The 12476-nt window shown below is 36.8% G+C and overlaps 1 protein-coding gene and 1 non-coding gene across 2 annotated transcripts in view; one reads left to right on the forward strand and one right to left on the reverse strand.

The window, feature by feature from the left end:
• The window catches only part of KCNH5 (potassium voltage-gated channel subfamily H member 5), a 314219-nt gene that overhangs the window by 53563 nt on the left and 248180 nt on the right, over window positions 1-12476 (forward strand). Inside the window, exon 6 of the mRNA XM_066342396.1 lies at window positions 3278-3670. Coding sequence (XP_066198493.1) covers window positions 3278-3670 — 393 coding nt within the window. The remainder of the gene's footprint in view (window positions 1-3277; window positions 3671-12476) is intronic.
• On the reverse strand, window positions 2967-3094 carry LOC136377940 (small nucleolar RNA SNORA30/SNORA37 family). The gene has a single exon (XR_010746542.1). It is a non-coding gene; the product is annotated as a small nucleolar RNA SNORA30/SNORA37 family (small nucleolar RNA).

Raw genomic sequence — 12476 nt, forward strand, 5'->3', positions numbered from 1 at the left:
CTCAACCTGAGTATTTGTATTTGTTGTATTTCTCGCTTTTACTTTTTCCAAGACATATAAATTTTATCTCAATTCTACTGGGACTCCTAAATTTTGAGCTGATCTCCAGTTTCAAAGATCCTGGTCTCCGTGTAAGCAATTCACCAATTTTTCGTATGCACTGGCATCCTGCTGACTGGCTTCAGCTTCTCCCTTTTATATGGGGGGAGAGAGAGAGAAAAATGACATGCACCACTGTCCATGGTCCTGACTCCATAAGACTCCATGCTCTCAGATATTCAGAGAGAAAGAATGTGTTTGTAAGGGTACAGAAATATATCAGAATCTATTATCTCATCCCCCTTCTACCTAAGGTTTATTGTTCATTAAATACAAGTGAAAATGAAGAATTATTACTCACTGATTTATAAAAAAGCCCCAGTAAGAAAGCTATGATTAAAGTAGTGCTCTATATGTAAGAAAGATCAAAGGTTAAGCACATGTACTTTTTTTCTTTTCCTCTTCTTTCTCTTCCTCTTCTTCTTCTTCTTCTCTTTTAGCATTTTGGGATCACTTTACATATGCAAGTCACTGCCTGAAGAATAGGGTTCTGAATGTCTAAGTACATAGAAGATAATGGTTTTATCTTGGATTGTACATTGTAATCACCTGGAAAGGTTTTGAAACTATAGATTCTCTGAGAACCCACACCAGATTAATTATTTTCTGGGATGGGGGTCTAGGTATAAGTGTACTATGTTTTTAAAACTTCTTCAAACAATTCTAGGATGTACCCAGATTTAAGAAATAATGAACTGAGGAGTGATTCTATTCCACCTCTAGAGGAGATAGTCTACATCATTCCAGGGTACTAGGCAAGGTGGATTTGTCTGTTGGCACAGTATATAGGACCCACACTACTTTTAAGGGTCTATGAGATGTTTGAATTTCTATTAATAGTAGATGGAAAAAATGAAATTTTAGGTTAAAAATTTGAACATATAACATTAATTAATTAATTTTTATAAGATTGCAGTTATAAAATATAACTTTTATTGCATTTTATTATTATTATTTTTTTGTGGAGGAAAGCACCCAAGAAAGCGAAGATGCTTAGGTTCAGTGAAGGTCGTCGTGTGCTTTGGCACTGGGTTTACTTTCTGAGCCTGAATCCTGTCTGCTTAAACTATAGACTGTGTATGGTATTAACATGATTATGGAGGACTTTTCATGTTTAACACAGTCAAACTGGAATGGATAGTTCAGTTATTGAAAAGTGAAAGTGAAGCCGTGGTTATGCATGATTCTGTATATAGTTCCATCTAAAAATGCAACTTACATTTCTGGTAGAATAATATGCTGCTAAGTAATTTAAGACCTTATGGGGAAAATATGGCTGGGGCACTGGTAATTAAATCTTTATAAAATAGTTTTCATAACCCACAAAATTAAAATAATAATTATAGTAGACAACTAAGGAGAATACCAGTGATGTTTTTCACATTTGAAAGTAGCAACAATGGGTACTATATACTTAGTTTTCAGTTATATAAGTTCTATGTATGTGAGAAACTTTTTAGGATAACTGTCTACCAAGTTTAAAACATGCTATTTGTTTTGCCTTGATATGTGCTAACAGATATTTTTATTTATATCTATTCTTATATTCACATGTTTAATGCAGTTATGATTTTATGTTTTGAACTTTTTGACTCCTGCCTCCTGGGTCTCATTAGTCCTAGAGATACTGAATAATTGGTAGCATGAGAATGCAAAGCTTCTGGAAACATTATTTATCAAAGATCCATCTACAAACTCCTCAACACACAGGTTTACACAGCCTAATTTCATCAGTGGCATGGAATAAAGATCTCAGACCTCTCCTTCAATTCCTTTTCACAATTTCCAAGTTCCAGGTTCTGAAGGCAATGCTAATTCCAGTGTCTGTTACTATGACCACGGCTGCCCAGACCACCACTCTTGCTCTGTACTCTGCTTTTTCCCTTTGTCACTCACTTAGACCTAATCAAAGTAAGTCAAGGTTCATATAACCTTTCATTGAAATTTTTCCACTTGTCAGAAAGGTGTGGAGAAGCAATCTTGAATATTTAGATTGTTTTTCCAAAAGGAAACTTGCATCTGGATGGGAAGCACAATATTCTTTTATTTAAGTCCTAATTGAAGAAAGAAAAGGAAAAAGCATGCTATAGAATATATAACCTTGATATCGCTGTGCCAGTGATTAGGACCCTTTTTGAGCCCCATTCAACAACAAGACCACCTATAGTGAGGTCCTGGGGTTTAGTGAGGCCATAAGGATTAAAATTATGCTCCCTGAAGTGCTAAAAATTTGTAAAGAATGGTTATGAGTCACCCAAATTACTGTTGGACAATAAGTGAGAGACATATAATTTTTAGGCAGGCTTGCCAAGTGAGTATGTAGAAGGCACTCTCAGAAATGGATGTCTAGTGATGCCATGGGTCAGTGTTGGTGTTGGAGGAGGTCATTGAGAAGCAGTGACTGCTTGTTGACCTGGGTAATAGGTCCCCTTCCTTTTACTTTGGAATGTATGCTCTGTCTACCTTTCTTATATTAAGAGCTATTATCAAGGACATTGCTTTGAGAGTGCCATATGTTAAGACCACCAGGACAGCATACATGCCTGGAACTAGTTAAAGCTTGCATGTAAACTTTTAAGATTCTGGTGCGCAGATGTAGAGTTCTACTAGTCTTGCAGTCACCAAAGATGCACCTTGTGTGGAAGGTCCCTTGCTTATTAAAACTGTCATCTACTAATCTGAAGTTGTCTGCTTCTTTATTTGGTCTCTTCTTGCACTCTGTATATGGTGCCCCAGCTTGTGAATAACCATTGGCCACTGGAGAAAAAGGCAGATGGAGCAGTAGTCAGATCAACTTTGATAGGGGCATTGGAATGATGTTTTTTATTTTATTTTATTTTTTTATGTTTTATTTTTTTTTTCTTTTTCTCTGTTCCATTGAGTGACAGCTGCCACTGGCACAGGCCCAGGGCAAGGATGAATCAAGGCTTTTCTTTCAGCACCAGCTACCAAGTCCTGGCCCTACGATCTCAAGGAGGACCTGTGAAAGTGCTATGGAATGATGTTTTTTGAATAAACTTTGGTAAAACTCAGAAGAAGAGGGAGATGAAATTATAGAGTGTGCCTAGCCTTGAAAACAGAAGTCATGACAATAAGCTGTGATTTGACTGCCAGTAAGTTTGACTTCATTACTAACTGTTCAGAGATGTAATTTCTATATGCATTTTCTCTTTTTTAGGTTCTTCAGCTGGGATCAGATATCCTTCCTCAGTATAAGCAAGAAGCGCCAAAGACGCCACCACACATTATTTTACACTATTGTGCTTTTAAAACTACTTGGGATTGGGTGATTTTAATTCTTACCTTCTACACCGCCATCATGGTTCCTTATAATGTTTCCTTCAAAACGAAGCAGAACAACATAGCCTGGTTGGTGCTGGACAGTGTGGTGGACGTTATTTTTCTGGTTGACATCGTTTTAAATTTTCACACAACCTTTGTGGGACCTGGTGGAGAGGTCATTTCTGACCCCAAGCTGATAAGGATGAACTATCTGAAAACTTGGTTTGTGATCGATCTGTTGTCTTGTTTACCATATGACATCATCAATGCCTTTGAAAATGTGGATGAGGTAAGTTTCTTTTTCTTCTTCTTTTTTTTTTTTTGAGTACTGTGGATTGTGTTTTCCGAAAATTAGGATAAAAGGAATTTGCAGATAATCCAAACTTCTTTTTAGCCACCAATTTATTTTTATATGGTTTTCCTTCTGGATTTCTGGTTGAAAATACTAGTTATTAGGAAAATGGCTGTGGTTGGAGATTGTGGTTGGAAGCATTAGAAGCCGTGATTGGAAGAGTAGAGCAGAAGAAAAGCAGCAACATTGGAATCACATACAGCTCGTGAACCACATAATTGAAAGATTAATTAAATATATTTACTTTGGAAAACTATAGCTTTTTTTCTTTCTTTTTTCTGAAGCTGGAAACAGGGAGAGACAGTCAGACAGACTCCCGCATGCGCCCGACCGGGCGGGATCCACCCGGCACGCCCACCTGGGGCGACGCTCTGCCCACCAGGGGGCGATGCTCTGCCCACCAGGGGGCGATGCTCTGCCCGCGCGGCGGAGGGGTGGAGAAGCAAATGGGCGCTTCTCCTGTGTGCTCTGGCCGGGAATCGAACCCGGGTCCTCCGCATGCTAGGCCGACGCTCTACCGCTGAGCCAACCGGCCAGGGCCGAAAACTATAGCATTTTAAAACTCCATAAAGATTTATGCATCCATAGATATTTAGCTACCATATATACTGGGTGTATACAGTAGCTGTGATTGAATTAACATATAGATAAGAAAACTTTTATGGAAAAGCAATTCTTGAATTTTTGCCTTTTTGGTTTCTTCTTTATAGCCTTTGCTTTAAATTTGGTAAATCTATACTTAGAGACTATATTAAATATCTTCTGATGTGTGATTTAATTGAAGGTTCTGCAAATTCATTGTTATCCGCACAACAAAAATGCTTAAAGTATGTATGATATCTTAAAAGACAACTTCATCCAGAGCTTCTTAGCCTCTGATTTAATAGTGAATAATGTCAACTTGCAACACCATGTCAATAGGATGCAATCAATAATCTCAACTAATAATATATAAATGAGCCAATGTAGAATATATCTTATTAAAATGTGTTCATGATTACAATATTATGAACTTAATTTCCCTACAGATTCTACTCTGTCCTTGTAGACTGTTCAAATGGAAAATTCTCTACTACATTGTTGTCGCTGTTATAGTTACTCTATGTGTGCTGAGAGGTAGATCTAAACTTCTCATCAGTTGCTTTTTTCCCCCATAAGTTTTCTATATTCACTCACATTTAAGCATATTTAGGAAACTTATTTGCCTGAAAGTTACATGTACCTTTTGGTGCTGTACATGTAATTTTTACATTAAAAATTACAGGAGAAAAAAGAACCATAGTAATTTGTTTTCTAATTAGGGATTTTACCTCTAACATCAAGCTATTAAAGGTACATTTCTTTATTTCTGACTTACCCTTATGGAAAGGGTTGAGAGGAGTTAATTTTGAAAATGCTAATCATGTGATAAGAGATAATAAGCAATGTTTATATTTAACTTACTAAATGGATTCATATATTAAAATCAATACATTTTGATTTCAGTTATTTAGAACATAGGCATAAGGATTTCAATAATTGGCTCAATTCATAGAAAAGGAAATACATTAAATATATTATAAATGCATTGGTATAATATATAAATACATCAAAAGATCTTCAGCCTCATTCAAATTACAGGACATACTAAGTAAAACTACAAACTACACTGACGTACTAGTTTTAGTTATCACACTGTGAAGATCAAATCTTCCCTACCACGCTAGGTTGGTGAATATGGTGGCTAAGGAGGTGCTCTGCTCAGACCCCCCTTCAGGAAAGGCTGCAGCACGGAGCACAGTCACTGTCCTCCTGGAACCGGCTTCTGGTTTGGGAAAGCCGATTGTTAGCAGCTCTTTCAAACCCAGTTCACACTCTGGCTTGAAACTGCCCATAGTGGAGTATTTACACAGAAAGCTGCAGATGCTACAAATACACTTTTTTTTTTTTTTAAACTCGCTGTAGAGCCAGTTGTTAGTCATTTACCAACACACCACTGAATGCAGTTGACCAGCAGCTGCTGCATTTTCTGATCTGTTGTGGTTTACACACTGAAGCCATCTTTCCCCAAGGCTAAGAATTTCCCCAATGACTAAGAATAGTAGTAATACTATAATTTGTTTATTTCTGATCAATGGGGAGCTCCCCTATTGAGCAACTTTTGCTCTACATTCCCCATTTATGTGTGCTGTGGTCTGAGGCTCTTCCTACCCAATCCTTCCTTGCCTCCTTATAGGTGTCAGACCTGCATTGTGGTCTGAAGGTTCCTCCCTCCTCCCTTCATCCATCCCAGGCACTTATCTCAGTAAAATTCATGCACATCTAACCGTGCCTTGGAATCACTCCTAGGGGAACTGAACTGATAAAGTGAGGGTGTGGGCACTCTCATACACTGCTCAAGGGGGTATAACTTGGTAGACCTTCTATGAAGAAAAACTGACAATATCTGGTTTTATAAAAGAGCATAAGCCAGAGGCAGTGACTTTCAAATTATTTTGGGGATTTCTTTATTATTTATTTGCTTTCATGTTACCAGCCATGTACTTACCTCTTGGCTTTTCAGTTTTAGGCCTTGTCTTTGACTTCTCACTATGGAATTTGGGTTTTACCCTCTTTCCTCTCTGCCTCCACTATATACATGCTCTATTTCCACCACCCCATTTTCACAATATCTTAGTTCAATAAATATTAAGGGTTTCTATTATTGTGACCATAAACATGATATTTGTAACTGAATTTCAGCTATAATGCTATGGTTACTATTTCTTTTCTGCACTATCCATTTTCCTGAGAGTTGGTTACTGGTTTTATCATTTGCTTATATATATATTTTTTCTTTGTATTTTTCCAAAGTGAGAAGCGGGGGGTGGGGGGCAGATAGACAGGCTCCCGCATGTGCCCGACCAGAATCCACCTGGCATGCCCACCAGGGGGTGATGCTCGGCCTATCTGGGGCATTGCTCCACTGCAATCAGAGCCATTCTAGCACCCGAGGTGGAAGCCATAGAGCCATCCTCAGTGCCCGGGGCCAACTTTTACTCCCATAAAGCTTTGGCTGAGAGAGAGGAAGGAAGAGAGAGAAAGGAGAGGGAGAAGGATGAAGGAGCAGATAGGCACTTCTCCTGTGTGCCTTGGTTAGGAATCGAACCCAGGACTTCCACATGCTGGGCCAATGCTCTACCACTGAGCCAACCAACCAGGGCCTAATATGCTTAGTTTTACATACTTAACCACTAAGCTCTCTATCAATTATCTAAATCTCTCCTTGTTACATTAATGAAAGCAATATTCTATCAACATCATTTTCTTAAACAAATATATCTTCTTTCTGCCCTCTCACTTGACTGACAGTTTAGCTGGCTCTAGTATTCTAGGCTGGAGATCATTTCTCCTCAGGATTTTGGAAGTCATAATGCCACTGCAGCCTACCTTCTAATAATTCTGTTAAGCAACTTGAAGCCATTGTGATTTCTGATCCTTCATATGTGACCTGTTTTCTTTTTCTGGAAGTTTGATGTGTCTTCTCTGTCCCAGAGGTCTGAAACTTATTCATGATATGTGTTCACATGGGCCTGTTTTCCAGTAGTTTTGCTGGGCACTGATTGGGTGGCCTTTTCAATCTGGAAAGAGCATGTTGTGATTTTTTTTTTTCTATGTTATTCACCCCCCACCCCATCTCTGTTCTTTTTCTTGCTGGCAACTCATTTTGTTTAGATATTGTATGAACAGGACTATTCTTCTAGCTAGTTTCCTTCTCTCCCCACCACCTTTCTTCTTTCTCAATATATTATCTTTTTGCTACACTTTCTGGGAGGTAGCCTCAATATTATTTTACCACTTTCTTTGTATCTAATAATGCATTTTTTTTTCCACTTAAGGATTGTTGGCTTGATACTATTAAAGCTAAATTCAATTTGGTATATATATTTCTTCCTTGTAACATTTTATCATTCTAGATTATTATACTGTAGCTGCACTTTTAAAAAATAGTCTATAGATTTTGACCATCTAACAGGCAAGTTTAATTTATGTATATTTGTTGAGATTAATTAGACTTTAATTTACTTATAGAGCATCTTATTTTCAATTTTAAAATGCTTTTTCTTTGCTTTTCTTTCTGTTTATGATTTTAGTTTTCTTTTTTTCTGTTATCTTTTGGATAAATTCAGGTTTTCTTTAATCTCCTAGGTCTCCCCACTGATTTGGAAGTTTTTAAAATTGATTACTCTTAACATCAGAATCAGTATTTTAGCATCAATATTTGACTTATTATTCTATTTACCCTTCTTCTAAATAATTCAAGGACCTATGTTCATCTCTTTAGCTTTCGAATTATTATTGTCTCATTTTTTTTTTCTGAAGTGAGAAGTGGGGAGACAGAGAGACAGACTCCTGCATGCACCTCACCAGGGTCCACCTGGCAACCTCACTAGGGGATGATGCTCTGCCCATCTGAAGCCCTGCTCCATTGCAACTGGAGCCATTTTAGCCCCTGAGGCGATGCCATGGAGCCATCCTCAGCAGCCAGGCCAACTTTGCTCCAATGGAGCTTTGGCTGTGGGAGGAAAAGAAAAAGAGAGAGAGGAAGAAGAGGGGGAAGAATGCAGAAGCAGATGGGCTTCTCCTGTATACCCTGGCCGGGAATCAAACCCGGGACTTCCACAAGCCAGGCCGACGCTCTACCACTGAGCCAGCTGGCCAGGGCCATCTCATATTTTGGTTCCACATTGTTTTTAACTTTCTTTTTAAATTATTATATTACTGTCATTTAATTTTGATATTTATTTAGAGTTATATACATGTCTACTAGTTTCTTTGCTGACACTATTTTATGTGTTTTTGTACTTCTATTAAGTTCAATTTCTGTGGATTACTTCTTTATTATCTATTATATAAAATCTCAATTTCTGGAACATATTTCTTACCGGAAGCCTTCCTACAATATTCTCAAGCAACTCTAATGAATATCTTCACCATATTTTATCTTCACAGGTATACATGCATGCACATTAACATTTAAATTATTTTTCTTTTGTTGCTTTGTATATGTTCCTGAGCACTGTATGAGTTGTTGGGTGATATGGACCTTCTCTAGAACATATTTGTTGTAAGCCTTTGGGATGGTTATCTGGGCTGTCAGTCATATCTATGTAAAAAGGGAAGGAATGCCTGATGTGCTTATATCACAAGGTAGTTATAAGGAATAAATGGGAAAAGAGACAAGAATGAATTTTGATTGTAGAAGTCTGCCTGTCTGAAGGGATAGGATTTCATCTATATATGTTTCTTTCTTCAGCTTGATTATAAGCCCTGTGATGGTGCAAAATGTAATCCATCTCCTTGGTAATTCTGTCTTTACTCTTGCATACTGGTGAGTCACTGACTTAAAGCAATGAAGTGTTAGTAAGGTTTTAGGAAATTGTACAATGACATAAAACAAACTAGAACTTGAAAATGAGGAAATGAGCCATTGGTGGCTTGTGGGAATAGGAGAGTATGAGTCTGAAAATCACAGTTTGATCTCTTAACATGATGTAGGTCCAGAATAACTTAGAGGACTTTATAACACTCTTTATTTTCAGGATTGTCTTCAGTTGCCGTGCTCTTTGAGTGTAATTTGATTTAGTGGGAATTCATTAACTGGATATGTGATTTTTTAAAAAAGAGAACTGTGAGGCAGGGAAGACAGAGTCCATTAAAGAAAAGCATTCTGTTTGAAAAGAAGTAATGCAGATTTCCTAGAAACCATAACAGGATAAAAGATGTTGTCACTAGACAGCCAAGGAACAGAAACAATCCCTTTTGTAGCGTGTATTTGAATATAGATCTGGGAGGTCCAGAGAGCTTGATTTCTGGGAGATTAGGGAAAGCTGAATTATAGCATGTCAGAGAAAGATGGGAAAGCTACAGATAAAACAGTTTCATAGCCTAAGTAGTCTTAGAGAACATCATGTAGCGAACTGAGGGGACAATGTGGTATCTGTGAGTGGTAAACATGAAAAATAGGCCAGTGCAAATGAAATTGAGAAAAAGATAACTGATGCATTGTTTCAGGAGGCAAAATGAATGAATGGATCAGTGATTGCTGAGTTGAAATATAACTTTTTTAATTTTCAGAAAAGTTTATAGAAAATGATTAAAAAAATTTTTTTTGTGAATTTTGGTGGTCAAGTGTCCAACCTGCATCACTTCACTTTAGTATATATGTTTACATTGCACATTTTGTTTCTTACCTACTTATCAAAACAAGAATTGGAAATCACAGAAGCTAATTAGCCTTGTAGATTTTAGTGACTTTTGTCAGCATGGAATCTCTTTTTGTCCCTTTTGTTGAATCTCAGACCCTCTTCCAGAATAGCATGTTAGAAATTGCTATTTAATACAATTTGATTGCCATTACTTTTTCATTAAAGCCTATACGTAATTAAAAATAATGCTGGTGTGGTATAGGTAAGAATTATGTAGTACCTTTATTTTTTTAGGTTTCCTAGTTTTAATCTTATTAAATCCATAGAAACACTGCTCAGTCCACCTTGAAATTGATTGATTTATTTTTATCAGTGTGTTTACCCAGATGATAAAGGGCAGTTTTAGGTTCACAGCAAAATTGAGTGTGAGGTCCAGAGACTTTTCGTACAGAAATTGTCCCCACAGATGCATAACATCCCTCATTATTAACATCTGCCATGAGTGGTATACTTATTATAACAAATCTACACTGACTCATCATTATAACTCATAGTTCATAATTTACATAATTTACACTCTTGGTGTTGTATATTCTGTGTTTTTTGATAAATAATGCCATGTATTCACCAATGTAGTATCATACAGAGTAGTTTCATTGTCCTAAAAATCCTTGTGTTTTGCTTTTTTATTCTTTGTCCCTTAAAGCCCTAACCACCTGAACCCTTTACTGTCTCCTTAATATTGCTTTTTCCAGAATGTAAAGTAGTTGAAATTACTCAGTAGGTAGTTTTTTAGATTGGCTTCTTTACCTGGTAATATGCATTTAAGGTTTCTCCATGTCTTTTCATGACTATTAGCTAATTTTTTTTTTAGTGCTGAATAATATTCCATTGTCTGGATGCACAGTTTGTTCATCCATATACCTACTGAAAGATATCTTAATTGCTTTCAAGTTTTGGCAGCTTTGAATAAGCTGCTATAAACGTTTATGTGCAGGTTTTTGTGTGGGCATAAGTTAACAATCCATTTGGGTAAATATCAAGAAGCACAATTGCAGGATCATATGGTAAAAATAAGTTCAGTTTTGTTAGAAACTACCAAAGGATCTTTCAAGGTGATGTATCATTTTGCATTCTGCTAGCAATGAATGAGATTTTTTTGTTGATCCTCACCAGCATCTGATGTTGTCAGTGTTTTAAATTTTGGCCACTGTGTCTCACTGTTGTTAAATTTGTAATTCCCTAATGATATATAAAGTTGGCCATCTTTTCATATGCTTATTTGCCATCTCTTTTGGTCATGTGTCCATTTAGATCTTTTGCTCATTTTTTAGTTGGATTGTTAATTTTCTTATTGTTAAGTTTCAAGAGTTTTTTGTATGTTTTATATATAGCCCTTTATTAGATGTCTTTTGCAAATATTTTCTCACAGTCCTGAATTGTCTTCTCATTTTCTTGACAGTATCTTTCACAAAACAAGGTTCTTAATTTTAATGAAGTTCAGTTTATTATTTCTTTCATGGACTGTGCCTTTGGTGTTGTATCTGAAATGTAATCACCATACCCAAGGTCACTTACATTTTCTCCCATGTTATCTTGTAATAGTTTTATAATTTTTTGTTTTACATTTAAGTTTCTGATCTATATTGAGTTAATTTCCATGAAGGGTGTAAGGTGTATGACTATACTGATCTTTTTTGCATATTGGATGTCTATTTCAGCAGCATGTGTTGAAAAGACTATCTTTGCTCCATTGTATTGCATTTATTTCTTTGTAAAAGATTAGTCGACTATATTTTTTGTGGGTTTATTTCTGGGCTCTCTGCTCTGTTCCACTGATCTATTTGTCTATTCTTTCACCAATCCTTACTGTCTTGATTACTATAGCTTTACAGCAAGTGTTGAAGTCAGGTACTGTCCGTCCTCTGAGTTTTTTCTTCTCCTTCACTATTGTGTTGGTTATTCTGCACAATTTTTGCCTCTCCATATGAACTTTAGAATTAGTTTATTGATATTCACAAATTAACTTGTTGAAGTTTTGATTGGGATTATGTTGAAGCTACAGATCAAGTTGAGAAGAACCAACATTTTGACAATATTGAGTGTATCTGTCCATGAACATGGAATATTACTTCATTTAGTTAGTTATTCTTTGATTTATTTTATCAGAGTTTTATAGTATATATATATATTACAGAGACAGAGAGAGAGAGTCAGAGAGAGGGATAGATAGGGACAGACAGACAGGAACAAAGAGAGATGAGAAGCATCAATCATCAGTTTTTTGTTGCGACACCTTAGTTGTTCATTGATTGCTTTCTCATATGTGCCTTGACTGGGAGGGCTACAGCTGACCGAGTAACCCCTTGCTCAAGCCAGCGACCTTGGGTCCAAGCTGGTGAGCTTTACTCAAACCAGATGAGCCTGCGTTCAAGCTGGCGACCTTGGGGTCTTGAACCTGTGTCCTCTGCATCCCAGTTCGATGCTCTATCCACTGTGCCACCGTCTGGTCAGGCCAACTTGTATATATTTTGTTAGATTTTTATCTAAGTATCTCTTTCTTGTAGACAATAGGG

The sequence above is a fragment of the Saccopteryx leptura genome, chromosome 6 (assembly GCF_036850995.1).
Source record: "Saccopteryx leptura isolate mSacLep1 chromosome 6, mSacLep1_pri_phased_curated, whole genome shotgun sequence".
NCBI classification, from domain to species: Eukaryota; Metazoa; Chordata; class Mammalia; order Chiroptera; family Emballonuridae; genus Saccopteryx; species Saccopteryx leptura.